The sequence below is a fragment of the Sus scrofa genome, chromosome 4 (genome assembly GCF_054392235.1).
Source record: "Sus scrofa isolate SSC_HxYL_T2T_F1_AM1 chromosome 4, Sscrofa_HxYL_maternal_Yorkshire_Landrace_v2.0, whole genome shotgun sequence".
Lineage (NCBI taxonomy): Eukaryota > Metazoa > Chordata > Mammalia > Artiodactyla > Suidae > Sus > Sus scrofa.
In genome coordinates this window covers 135,474,068-135,495,072 of record NC_139386.1, presented here as the reverse complement: position 1 = coordinate 135,495,072, position 21,005 = coordinate 135,474,068, and the positions used below count along the sequence as shown (strand labels likewise).

Here is a 21,005-nt window from a genome sequence, read left to right as displayed (position 1 = left end):
GAAAAAGCAGTAAAACTGCGCAGCACCAAATAACAGGTCTTGGCATTCAGCTCACGCACAGAAGCACCTCCCCAATTCCAGTAATAATGACAGAATTGGCAAAAAAGTGCATGTTATGTGCTAGGCATTGTGCTTTAAGACTGTTATTTAAGATCGGGTAGTTCTCATAACTTCCTAAAGGTAAGTTTCGCCATCACCCCTTTTAACACACTGAGAAAAATGGGGCACATGGGTTTAGTGACACCTGAAGTCACCAAGCTGTCTAATAAGAGCTTCAGGGAAAACAGCAGGGCTGTCGAACTGCAGAGCCCACGTTCTCGTCCACCCCCTCTTCTCGCTTTTCCGAATCCAAGGCAACATGTATTTTTGGTGCAGTTTTAATGCATCATATATGACTCTTCCCCATAACACTTTCACTCGGTGCAAGACTGGGGGCAGCAAGGGATGCGGAAGAGCACAGAACCACAGGGGGGAAGAGGCTGGTCGCAGGTCCGCTACGGCCCTTGCACCACGGCACTTCCACAGCTTACTGCTTTCTCATCTGAAAAGTGGAGACATGCACCCGTTCTCCCACTTCACAGACAGGACTGATGGCAAAATAAAGGAAGAAAATACACACGAAGTAGTTGAAAATGTTTAAGAATTTTTTAAATTAAGGCATCATTACGCGCATACTAAATACTTCTTGTTTTCCTTCAAAAAAGTGTTTCAGATAATAGTAAGGTACAGACTAGATTCCAGACTAGATTCTGGAAAACAACAGCTATTAATAACAGAGAATTTTATAAACAAACATTTTCGTTTAATTTACTAATTTTTCCTAGCACCAGCTCTGATTTTCATTTGCGGTGTACAACACGACACATCACAGTAAATTTTGTTTGTGCTCCCTTAAGAATTAAACGTGGCTATTAACTCCTTTAACGGCTAGAACTCTAACTGCATGTTCTTGCATATGATTAGCTTATTTCCTGCTCCACAAATATTTCTTTACGTCAGATAGTTTTATACTCTCATCTCGGCCATGAATGCAAAGTTTTTGCCTCTTCATTTTTCTTTCATCGTGATTTCTTGGGTCTAGATACAGTTCACATGTAAATAATACTACAAATGTTTGTTTGTCTTTTGTCTTTTTAGGGCTGCACTGAGGCATATGGAGGTTACCAGGCTAGGGGTCAAATCGGAGCTGTAGCCACCGGCCTACACCAGAGCCACAGCAACGCGGGATCCGAGCCGCGTCTGCAACCTACACCACAGCTCACGGCAACGCCGGATCGTTAACCCACCGAGCAAGGGCAGGGACCAAACCCACAACCTCATGGTTCCTAGTCGGATTCGTTAACCACTGCGCCACGACGGGAACTCCTATAGAGCATATTTCTAACTCACTGGACATTTAGCTAGGTGCTAGAAAAATAATATAAATGACACACACATAGAAGCTATAAAAGAAAGATGAAAAACCTACACTGTAAGACTGCTCCCTGGGGCCTCATGAGTGTACTTCTTTCCGGCTAAACCCGCTTCCCTGTTAAAGTTCCTAGGAAAGTGTGAACATAGCTGTTCTGTGTACTTTCTTCTACTTATTCGCTAGCAGACTTAACAAAGTGACGACAGTGCACACTTACGCGGGCGCCCTTGGGTCCTGCATTACCTTCGGGTCCAGCTAAACCCTGGTATGAACAAAAGACATACGTCATCAGGACTTTCTGAAGAACTGCTGATAAACAGATTAATCAAAAGGTATCATTTTCATAAGTACAAACTTCAGAACTCCATTTACTTAATGAAAACTAAATACATTCAAGGAATTGTAGAATTTCAGAAGCAAAAGAGACATTGTATATAATCTATACACCAATATAATATCTAAAATTATATAAATAGATTAATACACTGTCAGACACAACAATTATTTTTAAGTTATTTCTCATTGGAAACATTTCTTCTAAAACACTTCTAATTAACTTATCTAAAACATATTCACATTTAAAAAATGAATACATTTTTATTTTCAGATCAATGTCCATATGTTTGAGTATTTATATTTTATATTTTTCAGATATATACAAATAATACAAGTCATTACTCAGTGGTAAGACTCATATATAATACCCTCCACATATTTTTAAAGGTTTAAAAATGGAATTTTTTTAACAATAGATTATTTTTGATATTTTTAGTTCCCTAATTCTCAAGAATAAAAAAGCTATTTTATATAAGTACAGTTTTCTAGTATGCCAAATAAATACTTAATTTTAACAGTAATTAATCCAGTCATGAAGGCCTAAGAAAGAAAGTCTGCCCTCTCATTAGTCTAGACGAAGTAGCCAGAGAAAGTTAGAAATCAGAGGAAAATAAATAGGACATGATTAGAATAAATTTTCCAGTGTACAGGCTTGAACGCGTTAACATCATGCAGACAGTAGTGTCTGCAGCACAGCCAAGTGTGTCCCGAGTTTTCAGAATTGTATCGTTAAAAAAATGCTGCTCATCATATAGAGTCTTAACTCTAAAAAGCATTACTTCATTTTGTCAGTGGCAGTGGGGCTGTTTTCACATCTTATCAGCCCACTGGGCGTTTTCATTTAGAAGGTCCCACTGTGTATCACATCACTCCCATTTTAAAGAAATTTTTCTGCAGTAAAATTCTTGAAGGATTTTCACAATTTTGATATTGGGCTAAGTTTGGTATGTGTAATTTATTTTTTAATAAAAATAAACCCACTGTCATTTGAACATTCACTCGATATCAGAACATATATTAACCAAGAGGAACTTAAAAAGAGAAGTTTAAACATAGTTACCTCACCTGCCTGCCAGGGTAACCACGTGAACCAATATTACCAGTGAATCCTGGAATTCCCTAAAATGAAAAATAAAACAATAAAGTCAAAAGAAGCCCAAGAAAATGAATTTGGTGCATCCATAATACCCGTATTTGGAAAGAATATTTTCTCCACATAAAAATATTAAGGATCTTGTTTTATCCCTGGCCCGGGAACTTGCACATGCTACAGGCACGGCCAGAAAAAAAAAAAAAAAAAAAAAAAAAAAAAAATCTAAGGGTCTCACATGCTTATCTGACTAAAATCATCGACTTAGAATTAAATGAGCTACAATTATTCCATAAAAATAAAGAAAACTGTTAGCTAGGGGCCTAAATGACACATCAATTACTAATTATGATAAATCGAGGAAGGAAAAAAATCCAGTGACACATACATTTTTAAAAGCTTTCTTCTAGAGGAAGAGTTGGTATGTTTCTTAATAACCGGTTATGTTTTCGGACTGAGTTCCTTCCTGTCTCAGCCCCCCCGTGACCCCCCTTCACCATCGGAGCATGAGCCCCAGAGACTAACGGGGCAGTGGACGTCAAAAGCGCCTCTTCCTCCTTCCCAGCAAATCGGAGTAAGTAAATGGACGTTAAGCGGTAAATACCCGATTCAGGATGTAGGTCTATCTAAAACTTCGCCTATCAAATTTGGATGGCAAACTCGTCTGGAATGGACCACTTTGTATTTCTGACTTAAGGGCTGCCCAAGGAAGGCTGATCTCCGGGACTCAAAGGTCTAAGGAAGGAAACACAGAACTGTGTGGAAAAGTGAGAAAAAATGCCTCTCGAGTGAGAAGAATCCACTGATGTATTATTCATTCATTCTTCGTTCAGCTTATCAGAGTTTCGGTCTATTAAGCAATTTGTGAACCAAGGAAATGACAGGAGAACGTGCATTCAGCTGCCCCCACCTGACCGCTAAGGGCAATGGCAATTTTCATAGCTTCTTCTCATGTAAAGTTCATTTCCTGTTTGTTGGCAGAAGAGCTAATAAAAGACACAGGCCCCCTGCCCTCTGCTCTGAAGAACACAGAAGAGTGCTACCTCCAGTTTAACTACAGAAAATGTCTAAAATGTGGAAAATGTAGAAACGAAACAGACAAGCAAAGGGGAACGGGAAGAAGTCCTTGCCCCCCGCCTCCTTTAGACAGGTAGGCTCCTTCGTGACGTTTCTCTCGCAGGTTCCCGCTCTCAGTGTCTCCGTTTCCCCTCATCTCTCCCTTCTTACCCCACCTCCCACGCTCCAGCAACTACCACTCGCCGCGCCAGTCACCAGGCCGAGGACTTCAGTCCTTCAGAGCCGCCGAGAGGGACGGGTTCTCCAGCGACTTTGCAGATACAGGGACGTGATGAGACCGGCCCACGTCAGGAGCAGGGACTGGTGTGAACCCCTCAGAGTCTGACCAACGCTGTCACCCCGTGTCTGCACACACACACACACACACACACGTATGTACATACGCCTACAGACATCTGCCATGCGGATGACAATGGACAACCTAACAGAATGTGAGTCACCAGTGGCCTTCTGAGAACTACAGAAAATTTTCATCTAAATGTACAGAGATTACAGTCTATGCATTTCAGAGGCAATATTTATATACTAAATGTTACCTTGTTAACTTTACATATGTTTTATTCCTATAACAACGTTTATTGAGTACCTATCACGTGCCAGGCACCATTTCAAGTATTTTATATGTATTATCCTATTTAATATGCTCAAACCCTGTAAGGCAGATAACATTATTCCGTTTTACAGATGAGAAAAATAAGACAGAGGATGTGTCACCAAAGGAAACTCACTCAGTGAGTAAGAAGGAAGCCAGGACTTAAATCCGCAGGTCTAACTCCAGAGAAGAGCACACGGCTGCCTCACTGATGCAGGTTTGAAGTGCAGATAATTTCCAGCAGTATTCTGGAAAAGCGGCCCTGTAACTACGACATTTGCTTCAGTGTATTTACAACTGCTTCCTTTATTCCCCATCCAGTTCTAAAACGCCCAGGCCCATAACCAAATATAAAGTCCCCAAGACTAGATATTTGGACATGCCAATGAAAGCAGAGAAATACATTGAAAAAGCTGTTTTTCTTCTGTAGGTCAGTGTGGCTAATGCCAACCAACACATTAGTGTTTCATTAGTGTCATAGGCAAATTAGCTTAATTGACCTCAATTAAAAAGCGATCAGGTGTAAGACATAAATGAAATGCGACTTTGAATGAACTTCCGTGGAGGTGTAAAGACGCATGCAGACGCATGTAGAGGCGTAACACGCTCCAGCTGCACAGAGAAATACACAAAAGGACTCCAGCAACGACAAGTCCGCTCAACTGCAAAGCAGTAAACACAGCACGCCAGTAAGTCTTCAGCAGGCTCGTGGTGGCACAAACATATCTAAGCCAACCACACCCTGAAATCACTTGAACAAGCACAGCAGCTCAAAAGAAACTGCACATAAACACTATAACTCAATTCACTCTGCTTTGAAATGCTGGGGGGGGGGGGGCTTACTTCAATCTGGAGATGGATGGAGGAATTCAGACACCAGTTAGGAGCAGCACACCTGCCCCAATGCCGCCTCCCCCTCTAAGCGTGAAAGCCCACGCTCTGGGGCAGGCCCAGGTCACCGAGAGTCCCAGCACTGCCACCACGGGCCCTCCCTATCGCTGAGGTCTTTCAGAATAAAACAGAATAGTGAGGCCAAGGGCACAGAGTTACTGTGTGGAGGTTTCATTGTTCCACAGACAGGCCTGCCCATCCAGAGAGGAGACGGGCCGTCCGCTCAGCGTCAGTGTGGCTCGGGGGGGACAGAGTCTCCCGGGAGCCAAGGTTATTGCTCTCATATCATCTCCAACTGTTTGAGCTGGAAAGAACCTTAAGATGATCTCAATCAACGTCCCTATTTCACAGGTGAGGAAACCCAAGTCCAGGGAGTTGCTTGGGTTGAGGGACTAGTTAACAGCAGTCTGTTGCTCCTGAAGGACTAGTTACACAGAACAATGTGTAAAAATATTTTAAAGTAGGGGTAACTGCAGTAATTCTTAGCATTGCAGGACATTAAAAAAGTTCACATATGGAAATATTCAATAAATGATTATAGTACTTGACGTTCCAGTTCGCAGCAGTATAGTTTGGCAGCTAATAAGGACACAGTAAAAGACAGCTCTTGTTACTACAGCCTGCGCAGATGATATAATGACTTTTCCAAATGTTTGCTGGCCAATTTATAGATATTTACAAATCTCCCAGAAGTGAATGTCTCCTAGCAAATTACTTACACTCCTAACAGCCACCGCATTTTCAGATAAAATGCAAAATGATTGGGGTTGTCCCCAGAGTCATCACCAATGCTGACTCTCTCTTTCTGGAAATAAAACAGAAAGAACGGACCCCAGGATACATTTTCCGATCTTTAAAACTGATTTTGAGCTCTTCTCAAAAGCACACCTCTCAGAACCATCACATGTACATCACAGAACCGGGGCGCAGAGCAGTCGGGGAGCGCTGGTCACCCCTGACCAAGGGCCAGTTTTTCACTGACTTGCGATGTGTCAAGTTCTCCTCACTGGAATCAGTCCACACACCCCTGCCAAAGCAGTATTCTAGGGATTTTTTTCCTCTTCAGGAACTACTCCCGCTCACCCTTCTGGGTCTTTCCCATAAACGCTCAAATGCTTTTCAGCACTTGTTTGATCTTCGGGAAACAGACGCATCTACCGCGTTGCTCGCCATGCCCAGTAATTAGCAATCCTGACAAATCGTGCCTCGGGGACTGAACAGGCTGTGCTGCCCACTGACAGTCAATGAAAGAGAAAATTGGCTTTATTTCTTCATTTAAATTTCCCTCAGGGATAATCCATCCCTTTTCTCTCTGGCACTCCCTTTAGGGCTTCCTGAGGCTCCTTTTGCTAAATCTCCAATTACGGAATTTGTCACCCTAGTTAGTAGCTGATCTCTTTCCTTTGCGCTGATTTATTCATCCTGGCCGAGGACACATTCTCTTGAAAACAAGAGAGACGCCCTTATTTTTTCCTATCACATAATGACATTATTTTCTGGTGGGAGAGAGAAGAAATAACATAATCAAATACTAAATAGTTCCCAAACGATTCTGACTTTGAAATATGTGTGTGTGTACAGAATGGACAACAAGCAGCATATGCGCCGTCCTACTCTGGATTGTTATTAAAGGTTATTTGCATTCCCTCATACGAGCAGAGGGAACGAGTAGCTATGGACAGGCTCTGGGGACTAGACAAAGCCCCCAAACTGCACAAAAACTCAGGCGTGTGCAGGTGCGTGCGTGTGCGTGGGAAGCTGAGGCGAGGGGGAAGAGCTTCCCCAGGGGTTTGTGGCCCACAGATGCTGAAGAACTGCTGTTCTGGAGCATGTTAGACAGACGGCAAAAGCCAGCCTACGACAAGAAAACCCCTCAAACAGATGGTCCATTCAAAGTCCGTCCTGTATTGAAGAGAGTAAACGCATGAAGAAAAAATGAAAGGGTTGAGTGGGGAAAAATAACCTCTCAGCAGCGTTTCCTACTATAGGTCTTTCTCACGGAGAAGACACACGTCTTACAAGGGAAGAGTACTCACCTGTTCGCCTCGGAGCCCTGGAAGCCCCGGGTGTCCTCTGGGCCCCTGCAAGGGTGAAGGTGAAGACACGTCAGGAAAGGTAACTCGTTTAAGCCAAAGAGCCACCACTGCTGTCTTTACTCCAGCTTTTGATTTTCTCATCAATGCAAATGCAATGCTCACTCATCTATTTCTTATTAAACGTTAACCTTTTAATTTAATAAAAAATTTATTAAATAAATTCTTACTAATAATTTGAGCATTATTTGAATGATTTGTTATTATTAACTAAAACAGCAGCATAGTGTTGAATAAAAAGGCTCGTATCTAGCAATGGATCTGCTAGGTCTTGCTAAAGCTTTTTTAAAGTTGGTTTTAACTGATTAATGCTGAAACAAAATGCCCCCAGACATCATCTGCGTGTAATTCCTGAAAAACTAGACCATATCCAGGCAGTTTCTCTCATCTAAGTCATTGTCGTAACGCTCCATGAATGAGTGAATAAGACTCTGCTCACAGGTCCATCACAAGGAGTTTTGTAAAGCTAGGAAATCAGTAACAAAAAGAAATCAGCAAAAAGAAGAAATTAGTAACAAAAAATTTTCCAAATAGGAACCAAAATAAAATCGATCTTTATCATTAACGCCCAAAGATATAAAATAGGTAATAACTTCTACCCTCTAGAAAGATCTTCTATGAGCAAAAGGAAGGGAGCTAAAGAAAGGAGAGGAACAAAGAAACAAAGGACCCTTTGGAGCAAATGCACACAGCTCTAACCGGCAACCAGTAAATCAACCTCCTGTTTAATGGATTTTGGTGTATCTAAAAGAAGGAACGGTTCATCAAAAAAAAAAAAAACAAAAAAAAAAAAACAAAAAAAAAAACCAAAACACCTCTTAGAATTGTAAGCCAAACTTCAAAAATCTGAATTATAGTTTACAAATATCAAAAGCTTCAAATTAAAATACTGTAAACTGGAGATAAGTTTTCTGGGGTTTCAGGATAGAGGGTAATGGAGTAAAAAACGTCATTCAGGATTAATTGCTGAGAGGTATGAACTTGGATTAATGCGTAAGAGAATGCTGCTCTGGTTAGATAGTGGGGAAATTAGGAGAGATGCCTATTTGAAAAACAAGGAAATGACTTAAGTAGCTTCTAAGTGATAAAACAAAAGTAAACGTTTAAGGTGAGAGGCCTCTTGGGAACCAGAGAGAAGACCAGGCAGCACAAGAAAGCAAGTCAGAAAGAAAAGTTTTTGTGTTATTTGTATATTACCTAAGCCTATTAGTAGCAGAGAAATAACAGAAGGAAAAAACAAGAGGGCGGAAGAAAAGGGCTGTCTCTGGGAGGTGTGGTCTTTGTGGTCAGCTCCAGACGTCAGAAGAGTGGCCGTACGAAGGAAGGGTGGACAGCGGGGGGAGAAGAAGGGCACAAAGAACCTTCACTGAGCGGCCGTGTGCTAGACATTGCGTGCTCGGCCACTTGGAAACACCTCCTCCAATGCTACGAATGCCACGAAGTGGGTCTCCTCCCCATTTTTACGGAGGAGGAAGCCGAGCTCTGAGGGATGGAACGACATGACCCAAGTTGTGCGATGGAGCCCTGGTGGTCTGAGAGATTTATCAAGAATTGAGTGAGCTACCCTTTTATTTACTTTCTGCGTCCATGTCGGTCTCAGGCTCAAACGTAGGCTGTCCTCATTCTCATCGAATGTTCAAACATTAATTATAAGCAACCAAGACAAATCAAAAAAAAAAAGAAATGATATTTCATAAACCATGGTATTATTAAAGTTACCCGTTTACCAGTAGCATCTAATACACCCACAACTTCACTCTGAGTTTACACTCTAAAATAGCTGAAGATCAGCCTAATTCCAAAAGAGAAGACTCAAGATTCTGCAAATAAAAACATCCACACAGCCAAGTTTTTCACGGGGGATGACGGGAAATGAGCAATGTCCTCAATGCTAAGCTAGAGGCGGTGGCTCCAGGACGGAGAGAGGCAGCAAGGGGAGGAGTGAGGAGCCATGGCCGATCTCCTTTTCTTTAAAAAATAACCATTTATATCGTTATTTACTTGTCTTTGTTTTTGTGGACCCTTAGTCTAGCGACATACTCCCGTCCGTGGCCACTGTTTCTCTAACCAGAGTTTCCTCCTCCTCAGCCCACGAGGAAACAGAACACGGTGCTGGCGGGACTCCGTTAGCTTGCTTCCCCTGAAGCAGCGCTGACAGCGAACGACACCTGTCGATCACAACATCCTCTGAACGCGCGATTCACTTCGAAGGGATTCTTCCTCGTCCAGAGACTCTAACAAGAAGGCGGCAGCAAACGGTCCTGAGGTTTCCCTCCCAAGCTCGCTCCCACCCCGTCTCAGCCACAGGAGACGGTGCTCAGTCTCGGGAAGCCAACGCGAAGTCCAATCAGTAGCCCACGAGCTCACCCGGAGTCAAGAGTTTTGCCTTAGCAGGAGCAAGCTGGGCCAGTCAAATTTTCCTTTGAATTAAATGTAAATAGAAGGAAAAAGGAAGGGGAGGGGGACTGATTTAGGTACTTAGCTGAAGCTGGAAAGAGACTGACAAAGGCAGTCTAAGAGGAAGGGAAGAAAGTCAAATTGTAAGTAAAAAATTGAGACGAGGCAAAAGCTATGCTGAGAAGGAAAGCTGTCAGAGGACAAGCAAGGTAACACGAAAAGGCAGGTGCAGAGAGAGCAGACGAGCAGCAGTACTAATAGAAAAAGCAAGACGGACCCACAGACCGATGCTGCCAAGACGCACAGAGCAGCTGTGAATCAGTGCCCGTCTCCACGACACCAAGTCTTGTTATAAGACCTGTTTTCAGATTCCACAGGTCCCTGGTTCCCCTTAGCACTCTAAAGAGGATTGCAATGATTCTCTCTTCCTTGAGATGGCCTAAGTGTCCACTCTTTGCAATGAAAACAGTCTAATTGAAACAAAACAGTTTTGGTTTGGTTTAGTTTACTGCTAACACAAATGAAAAGATCAAGCACACTAAGCTCTATACCAGTTTCATCACCAACTAGTTATGCCGTGAGTGTCCAAGGGTTCCTTTGTAAAATGATGGCGCTAAATGAAATTATTGCTAAATTTTTTTTTCTTGCCAGCATTCTCTGATGACTTGAATCTGTAATTTTTTTTTCAGCTTTCTTTGAATGAAAACAAAAGGACATCTATAAGAGTCAATTCAGGAGTTCCCACCGTGGTGCAGTGGTTAACGAATCCAACTAGGACCCATGAGGTTGTGGGTTCGATCCCTGGCTTTGCTCAGTAGGTTAAGGATCCGGGGTTGCCGTGAGCTGTGGTGTAGGTTGCAGATGCGGCTTGGATCCTGCGTTGCTGTGGCTCTGGCGGAGGCCAGTGGTTACAGCTCTGATTTGACCCCTAGCCTGGGAACCTCCATATGCCGTAGGAGTGGCTCAAGAAAAGGCAAAAAGACAAAAAAAAAAAAAAAAAAAAAAAAAAAGAGTCAATTCAAGCTTGAAGTTACAAGAAGAATTCAGGTTAAGACTGAGGTATGTATTAGAGAAAACCAGATTCAGGCTCCCGTGGACATGTGACCTGAAACAAAGACAGGGACGCTGGGGTGAGCAGAGGGATGAGGGGTCAGCCAGGGAGCTGTTAAGACAGCCCAGGTGAACGTGTTCACAGATGAGATCTGCGGGCAGAGTTAGAAACAGCTCAGAAGCCCTGACAGAGCTTAAGCTCAGGTTCCTTCTCTAGCTTATCCTAGACACCGGTATCCCCAGCGCCTAAACACAGTAAGTGCTCATTAATTAATTAACCGAGGGAGAGATGTGGATGAATAAATGAGCTGGTGTAGAGACTTAGATTTGAGAGTTACCTGGGGGAAAGCAGATTCTAGGTATTTAATATATCTCAATTCTTTTAATGTTGAGATGAAGGTAATAAAGGGGAGAAAAAGTATCTTGTTATTTTTCAGTGTAACATTGTACTGTAATACATGGGAGTTGGCACTGCTTTGCATAAAAGCCTCCATTTACTCCTGATTTATGACTAGAGGCCTCATTTATTTTCTACTTAAATACTAGTCTGTAACATCTTAAAAAGCAAAGAAATAAGTTCATGGGAAAAATGTCTATATTCAAGCTTTGACATAACTCCAACCTAGGGCCTGATACTTTATTTCTTTTTAATTTGCTGATATTGTATTCTCTTGAAAGCACTATTTGAGTCATTGGTTTTCCTGCACTCACAAAGGTAAAAGAACCAAAAACGTCCAATAACTAACAACACAGGATTTTTCTCTGATGAATATACTGAAACAAACTAATGTGAACATACTTCTTAAGGAATGCTAATAGAAAAATAGACAGGAGTTCCCTCGAGGCCCAGCAGGTTAAGGATCCAATGTTGTCGCTGCTGTGGCAAGGGTTTGCTCCCTGGCCTGGGAACTTCCACATGCTATGGGTGCAGCCAAAAAAGAAAAAAAAGAAAAATTTCCAAATTCTGTAACAGATTAAAAACTCACTACAGTGAGTTCCAGAATTGTCTCAACTTTTGTTGTGATAGAAAGTTGCCTTGCCAAGAATTCCAATAATAAATGAGGCTTAGAATCTAGTTATAATAGAAAGATGTTCATTTTAATCCTTATTTTAACAAGAATTTGAACCCTAACAAATATTTTATCAACAGGTAACCACGAAGGATATATATATATATCTTTTATATATTTTAAAGTATATTTTATATATTATATATATTTACATATTTCATATATTTTTATATATTTTATATATCTATATATAAAATAGAGTCAAATCAGAAACATTAAGGGATGGAAAAGAAACAAACTTCAAGAATATGCCTGAAATTACCCAGATAATTCGCATGTGGATATATCAATAAAACGTTTGTCCGTCGGGAATACAGTGGTGCCATGAACATAGAGACCACCCTTGCTTTGCTCGGTGGCACAGGACCATGCAGCTGACCATACAAGCTGAAGCCACACAAAGCAATCCTAATAATGGAAAAAACTACAAAAATTGTCCTGTTTAAAATTTTTTGTCAAAACATTAAAAATTCTCTCAGTTAATTCTGTATTGGAAAATGAAAAAGATGTTAAACCAATATTAATTTAGTATGGTGTAATTTAAAACATTACAAACAGTGAGAAAGTGTCATTTCTTCCAAAAATTTAAGAAAAGGAGTTTGAATGGTGCTTGTCTTATGTAAATAACCACCCGAGCAAAGCCTATTTTCTATGATTTTGGCACATTCTTAAGACTCCTTTCTACATGTGGGTGTGGTCAACCTCTAGTATTTTATCCTCTGCACTTTCGGTTTCATGAAATGGCTCCGAGAGTTCTTCTAATGTACAGATTTTGCCGCTGTGACCTCCTCTGGGACTTTTCTGCCCAATTCATCACAACCCTTTCCTCCTCAGTCAGAAAGTCTGGCTTCCTAAGATCCTCTGTCTGCACATGGAGAGGCTCTCAAACAGCAGCAGTGTCCCAGGATCAGCCCTTTCTCTGTAGTTCCATTTATGTTCGATTCTAATGTCTGCGTTCTTACTGTTCCTTTATTTCACTGTACTTTCGTCTTTTTTCATTTTTTAACGTTTTATTAAGTATAGTTGATTTACAATGTTGTGATAAATACTGCTGTACAAAAAAGTGATTCATCATCCATCCATACATATATAAATGGAATATTACTCAGCTACAAAAAGAATGAAATAATGCCACGTGCAGCAACATGGATGGGCTTAGAGATTACCATACTGAATGAAATGAGTCAGACAGTGTTCTTTCATCTTTGCTAGCAATTGCTTCTTTTGATTATCCGTTTGTGTAAAATGTCACATAGGTTTATGCCTGGGAGAGAAAGAAGCAAAGCAGCTGCACCCTGCTGTCTGTGTAGGACTGGATGCGCAGTGCCCCACCACTAAGAGACTCGAGATGAAATGAGATGACTGCTCACTGACAGCGATGCACGGCTGTGATTTACGGAGTCACTTGTAAGCTGAAGAGCCCGCAGCAAAGTCTACACTTTATGCAGCTCATCACACCTAATGTGCTGTGGTAAGTGAAATGTGAACTACGCTTTGGGAGACTGGTGTTTAATTAAACCATGGGAGTGAGATTTGCATATATCAGAACTATGCAAAGCAAGTAGTGCCTGTATATATGAACTGAGAAAAGTCTTGATATAATCTCCATGGTGTCAACTTTATAGATGAATGGTTTTCCTCCTTTAACAGGAAGAAACGGCAAGGACTGAGATTCACTGAGCTGGAGATGTTTCCTACATAGGAGAAAAGAGCCCCTATGGCATAAGACAACTTCTGTGTCACTTTGCCTTCCTATTCTGGGCCTCCTTCCATAAACTTTAGGTTCAGAAAGGTAGGAACTTTCCTCTATAGAATCCGCAAAAATGCCTAAGATCTAGAGACTAATGATGTGCCTTTGGTTCGCCCCTTCCTAACGACCCCCAGGCGCTCGCTGGCCCAGGATCAGTGCTTTCCCATGGCACACGAATTCCTTCATAATTTAACTCCTAAATCCCCCTCAAACCTTATCTTCCTACAACTCCTGCCTCACACTTCATAATCCCAAAACAAGACTGCGTCCTGCCCCCAAGCCTTGCTTCACGTCCTGAGCTGTGTGTACACAGCACACGTGTCTACTAACTACAGCACTACCAGAGTCACTTCCGCTCCTCAAGAGGTAGTTCAGATCTTGCCTCTTTCCCTGTTCCCTCCACGCACCCCCATCTCCAGCCCCAGAGGTTTAGGTAACTCTCAACATGTGCTATAAACCCTTTCACATATGCCTCATTGCACGTGTCACAGCATAACATGCTTTTGTGATTTACTTCAGCATCTGTTTCCTTTTTAGACAGTAAGCTACTGAAGGCAAGAACTGCATTGTTTATATCACAGTGGTTTCCCAAACGAACTGTAGGACAAAAGGACGTGATTAAAACAACTGCAGCATTCCCGTCACAGCGCAGCGGAAATGAATCTGACTAGCGCCGAGGACGCAGGTTTCCCTGCATGAGCAGCAGTATTCATTCATTCCCTAATGACAGGTGTTTCGTAAGCGCCATTCACTGGGCTGAAAATCCACAGGGGATGAACGACAGCCCCTGCACTTCAGGACGCCTGGACCGCTCACATATGTCCCTTTAGCTCATCACCACTGCATGGTTATCCGAAAGCCAAAACTTAATGCTCTTCTTCTGGTAATGTGCGAACAACCTTCCTTTACAGATCAGGTAATTCCAAGTCTGCAATAACATTTGTCCAATGAAATTTACAGGACTCATGTCAGAATGCCTTGAGGAATACAAACAAACATCTACAGTTATGTTTTGGCCAAAAACCGCATGGAAACCTTTGGCAAAGTTGAGAAATAGTAAAAAGACAGCCATGGAGAATCAGAAAAGAAGCTGTAACCAAGAGTGCAGAGGAAGATAAAAATCAACATCCATGGAAATGTAAGTACTTCTTGAGGTAGGCAGTATCGTTTCTGAAGTTTCAAGAATAAGGAGTTGAACTGCTTTCCAAGAACGAACTAGAAGGATGATCCCCGGTGACTGCAGACTGAGAAGACTTAAGTGACAGGATGAAGTCACCTGAACCTCTCTACACTTCCACCGCCAGCTCGGAACCAGCTTCCCTCCCACACTCAGCAGACTCCTGCCCACCCAGTCCCCAACTCCTCACAATACTGACTTACTAACTAGGACTTGGTCTTTACCGTGGCCCCATCAACTCTAGCTGCAGTCTTCTCAACTAGTCCTCATGGAGAAACACCGTGTGACAAACTAGTTCTCAAAATGGTGCTACACAACCAATGACACCTTTTTCTAAGAACACAGAAAATTTTTTAAAAACTTTCTGGAATCGGAAATATGTTGGGGAGTTCCCATTGTGGCTCAGCGGAAACAAATTTGACTACCATCCATGAGGATGCAGGTTTGATTCCTGGCCTCGATCAGGAGGTTAAGGACCTGGTGTTGCCGTGACCTGTGGTGAAGGTCGCAGATGCGGCTCAGATCCTGCGTTGCTGTGGCTGTGGTGTAGGCTGGCAGCTACAGCTCTGATTCGACCCCTAGCCTGGGAACCTCCATATGCTGTGGGTGCAGCCCTAAAAACCAAAAAAAGAAAAGAAAAGAAAAATACATTCACCCAAGTGAATTTATCGCTAATGTTAGCACGTCAATCACAAGAGGGAAATATCTTTGGATGAAGAAACGTTTTCAAAGTCCCACAAATTCCATCACTTTGGCAGCCACTGGCTTGCCTGCGGGGAGCTCAGCATGTGTTGCCTTGTTCTCAGCTGCCCCTAGCATTAGTGGGAATGGCAGATTGCAGAGGAGATGGCCACAGCGGTGACAGCACAGCCCCTAAGCAGCAGCTTTTACAGCGGGCCTTCAGTTCTGTACTTGAACTGGGAACCAGTCTGAGGTAAAATGGAGCTCTGTAGACTTTTACAGGAATAACCAGCAGATGAGAAGATGATCTAGAGAGTTAACTGGAACACAAGAATTTTTATTTCCCTCTCCAGGGACTCTTATTTTTATCGTTGTTCTCATTAACGCTCTGTAGTGTTGCACCTCCTTGGTACTGTCCTTACTTTAAACAGATCATGAGGAGCTCCCACTGTGGCTCAGCAGTAACGAACCCAACTCGCGGCCATGAGGGGCTGGGTTGGATCCCTGGCCTCGTTCAGTGGGTTAAGGGTCTGGGGTTGCCATGAGCTATGATGTGGGTCACACATGTGGCTTGGATCTGGTGTGGCTGTGGCTATGGCGCAGGTGGGCAACTACAGCTCCAATTCAAACCCTAGTCTGGGAAACTCCATGTGCTGCAGGTGCAGGCCTAAAAAGCAAAAATAAATAGATAGATTATGAAAAGCTACATAGTTTTTCAGCGACTGATAAATCATAAGGCATGCCACTTGTTGGCTGCAGTTCTTTTTTCCTTGTCCGACTTCATAAAGATGTTAACTGTGCACCTCCCATGTGAGGGAAACTTCCCACTGAAATAAGTCCATCAAAATAGAGTAAGAGTTCACGCTGATTTATAATCATTACTAAAACCTTAATAGGCGAATTTTTGGATATTCATAAAATATTGCCATACATTATTCATAACACTCATAACATTTTAAAGTACGTACAGCATATTTTACAATTGTTCTGATTTATATTTTATGCTAAAACGTGTTTGACTGCTCCCATCTGGCTTATCCTCTTGATCCTACAAATACCACTTCGAGTGAAATCACTGCTAATGTTCTTACAATTTTAAATAGCAGACTTCCAACAGTAATGTAGCAACTGATCAGAGGTATTAAAAACTGATTTAAAAATCCATCTGGAATCCAAGCTGAGAATTATGACTCCTGCCTTCTTTCCAACCCAGAATGCACCCTGGATCTCACTTATCTGCTTTTTGGCACAAAGTTAGCCACTTAGTGGGAAGTGAAAAAATACTTCAGTTCCTTGGAAAATGAGAGTTAAATGAAGCTGGCTAAGTTAGGGCCATGTAACCAGTCAATCTGGGGAAACACACTGCTTGTTAAAGTTGTTAATATTGGTTAAAAAAAAGTCTAGGAGAAAGGGATTTCAAAAAGAAAATGGAAGAAGCAAAAAACAAAAAACCAAAAATCTGCTAAGAGTGAAAAAATATACTACTGATTTACTTATTTCTGTCTCAACATGACGTAGTTTTCAGAACATTTTACATTAATCTTCTGTTTATCTCACCGTTTTCATGAGTTGCCAGTATCCTACACACAACTGTCTTACAATCACTTTAAAGATTACCTGAAGAATTTTAATATTTCCAGAAACTTTCAGAGAAAAGATATAATGAAGGCATTATTACCTGTCATCACCAACTACATCTGCTTTCTTGGCTTTCGGGAAAAATAAAAAGGCACTTCCTCTTGCATACATGCTTGAGATAGTCAGAAGTACTAAAACACACATGTAACAGGTATTGGCATAATGAACTACTATTAATGGAGAAACAGGATGAGAAGTCACTAAGAACAGAGTCATGTCAAACAGGCCTGGATTTGAGTCCGGACTCGCCAACTAATAGTCGAGTAAATGACCTCACCATTGTATACCTCAATTGGCTTATTTACGATACACTGAACATAGTATCTGTCTCAATATGCTGTCTTTAAGGTAAAAGGATACAGGGTGTGGCAGATAGAAGACTGCACGTAATAAAGGAGCTATTCTTATTTACAGTAATAGCTATAATAATCCAAAAAGTAATTTGATAAAATATGTAATAAATTTCATAGTAATCAAATCCCAAGTACCTTATTAACCTCATATAATACGCACAGACTATTAAAAGCACAATGGATTCAATATCAGTAAGCTTTGCTTCTTGATGCTGCTGTAACTCTGAGTGACCCTGAGCAATTCTCTTGACCTCTCTGGGCTTATCTTAGATTTATCACCTACAGAATGAATAAGTTCTTATCCTGACCTTAAGAAGTCACGTAGCATTTTAGGATAGAACTGAAAGGATGAAGGAATAGGAGTCCCTCATTTATGAGCCACTATTCTAGGTTCTCCTGGCATGGATCTTGTTTGTAGGAATTAACTCCAAGAGTGACCTCAATGTTTCAAAAAATGAACCAAAATTAGTAAATTCCATAGAAAACAGCTCATAATTCACCTAAACATTCTACCCAACAGTCTGGTCCTTTCCACTTTCACACAAACCACAGGAAGAGTCTATCAAGCTCATTTTGAGCTTATTTTTACTATTCATTCACATTAGGGTAAGACATGCACACAGAGTGACGGAAACGTGCCGCAAGCCTGCTAAGTGGACGAATAGTTAGGTCTGGACTGAGTCTTTATGCCCCCTTCCTGGCAATACTTGTTCTTTAAAAATCTGTATACAGCTCCCCCTACTAGACACACTCTGAAAAGGAGGAAAATAGTCTTAGAAACACTACAAAATCATTTCAACACTTTTCCAAACTAATGTCAAAACATAGTAAACCATGGATGCTTCATTTATCAGAAAGTAATCTGATTTCTAAATACTTTTGTCTAAACTTTTTCTAGATAAAAATCAGCTAGCTGCTAATGGATAAGCATAGCAGGATTCCTGATGTCCACAGGGGGTCTGTTTCCACTAGTTAACAATACAAGCCAGATTTTAAAAGTCTGTGAAAGATGTGGAAGCCATGATCCCGTTTGTTTAAATTAATGCGATTTCACTTTACTAGACTTACGCAGACCAGAAAGTACATATTTTTAATATTTTAAAATACTGACGGGCCAAGACTCATATATTATGTGCATAAGTCTTTGGTAGATAGTCTTCTGCTTTGAGTAAGTAAAATTTCAAAGTTAAAAATGTTGGGTCCAGTGGGTTAAGAATCCGACTGCAGTGGCTTGGGTTGCTGTGGAGGTGCAGGTTTGATCCCTTGCCAGGTGCAGTGGGGTAAAGGATCTGGTATTGCCATAGCTGCAGTGTAGGTCACAGCTGCAACTCAGATTCAATCCATGGCCCAGGAATATTCATATTCTTATTTACAGTAATAGCTATAATAATCCAAAAAGTAATTTGATAAAATATGTAATAAACTTCATAGTAATCAAATCCCAAGTACCTTATTAATCTCATATAAAACGCACAGACTATTAAAAGCACAATGGATTCAATATCAGTAAGCTTTGCTTCTTGATGCTGCTGTAACTCTGAGTGACCCTGAGCAATTCTCTTGACCTCTCTGGGCTTATCTTAGATTTATCACCTACAGAATGAATAACATTACTCAGACCAATTCATGACTGTTTGTCAAGGCCAATTCTGGTGGAAACGGTCACTCTTCAGTTTCATGGGGCAACCAAGAGCTTCAAAAGAGTTATCAGATTCTAAGTACTTTCTAGGATGAAGACAAGTCTAAACGTCGTAAGAATGGTGTGGTATGGTCATAGGAGGAAAAACACTCCATGAGATCAGAACCTTTTTAAGCAATTTACAATTGAGCCCTTTAGTGGGGGTTGTAGAGGGAAGCAAATGAGGTCAGAATCCTCCCCAAAACCCAGAGAAATGGCTGATGGTTAACATGCATTAAAGGCTTGCTATTTGTCGGACACTGCGTTGCACGGATTATCCCTTTCCATGTTCCGACAGCTCTCTATGAAGTAAGCAGTATTATCTTCACGTTTTACAGACGTAGCAACTAAAGCAACTTGCTGAAGGTCAGCGGGACCCAGAAAATGGCCAATCAGATCTGAACCAATTAACCAGAGCCTGAGTGATACCACCTCCAGCTTAAATCTCCCAAGAGGAAAAGAACAGACACGCTAAGACACCAGCACAGCTCATTACCAAATGTGTTTGGACATTCATTTCAAGGACTGCCCTCTAATATCTGGGGGTCTTTAATACCTTAAAAAGGAATTTTGTATCTTCTTACCTCCTGGAGAAAATCAGTGTTTGGGGAAAAGACAAGCTAAATACAGAAGATAACTTATACTTGTGTTAATTCAGGAAACTACTCAACATGTTTTATGAAATAATCAGAGCAGTGGTGTTACTACTCCTTTTTACCTCAGAAAAAGCCTACTAATATGCAATTGACTACTATTTTTTTCTTTTTTTTTGTACCTATTCCCAACCCTCATTCTACTCTTCAGGCCCTATATATACATATTTCATAGCAGAGAAGATTATTTTTTAATAAAATTAGAAACAAAAAGATCCAAGTGTATTACCTACGTCCAAGTGTACCTCATTCTGGACATGTAAAACTCACAAGGGACTTCCAAGATTCACAAGCAGATTAGTGCCCTGACATACATATGTTACTATATAGAATACATACATATATATTTTTTTTTATGAGAAAAGCTTCAATAACTCCATCAGTGACTCTCTCCTACGTGTGAACGTCGCCATCGCCATCGCCATGTGCAGGGTTTTCTTCCACCTCCCGCGCCCGCCCTCCCGGCTGAGGCCGCGTTCTAAGGCCTCTTGCTGAGGATCGGGTTTAAGACACCGACTTTGGAAGCAACTGGGAAACGAGACTCGCGGGGGGCTGACAGCCCCACGCCCACGGCGCGGCCGCGCCCCAGCCAGACGAGGCCTTACCTTGGCGCCCCGCTCGCCCGGCGGCCCCCCGAGTCCGGAAAGGCCTTGGTCCCCCTAGGAGCAAACACAGACAGGGTCTGAGGCTGGAAAGGGAGCCGGAGACGGAGCCCGCGCAGGTGTCCTCCGCCGCCTCGGGCCTGACCGGCCCGGGCCTCCCGGGGCCCCCAGCCAGCCCGCCGCCCCGCCGCCGGGGCCTCGCTGCTCGGTCTTGTTCTCTTCTCCTGCTCGCCAGTTTCCCACCTTTCCCAGGTTCACTGGGTTTTAAACGCGTAAAGGCTCTGACACTTTCAAAAGTGAGGCAGCTGAGCGGGGTCCCAGCCTGCCCTTTCCCGCGGGTGCGCAGCCGCGTGGGACTCCCACGCGGAACCTCTCGGCACGGCTGCGGGGAGCGCAGGACTGGGTTCACGCAGACCCCAGGGGGGGGAACACCAGGCAGAGGAGCACCAGGCGGAGGAGCACTTCC

The 21,005-nt window shown here is 42.2% G+C and overlaps 1 protein-coding gene across 36 annotated transcripts in view; it reads right to left on the bottom strand.

Moving 5' to 3' along the window:
- COL24A1 (collagen type XXIV alpha 1 chain) overlaps positions 1–21,005 on the bottom strand; it is a 330,869-nt gene that overhangs the window by 262,797 nt on the left and 47,067 nt on the right. For 21 of the 36 annotated variants that reach the window (XR_014844919.1, XM_085024166.1, XM_085024174.1 and 18 more), the window contains 4 exons: positions 20,543–20,596; positions 7,434–7,478; positions 2,813–2,866; positions 1,629–1,673 (listed from right to left, as the gene is read on the bottom strand). Coding sequence is in view for 17 of the 36 variants with exons in the window: in XM_085024166.1 (XP_084880292.1) it covers positions 1,629–1,673; positions 2,813–2,866; positions 7,434–7,478; positions 20,543–20,596 (198 nt within the window). In the remaining 19 variants the exon portion in view is untranslated. Of the gene's footprint in view, positions 1–1,628; positions 1,674–2,807; positions 2,867–7,433; positions 7,479–20,542; positions 20,597–20,782; positions 20,913–21,005 lie in introns of those variants that run through there. The other 15 variants (XR_014844921.1, XM_085024182.1, XM_085024192.1 and 12 more) reach the window with 3 other exon arrangements.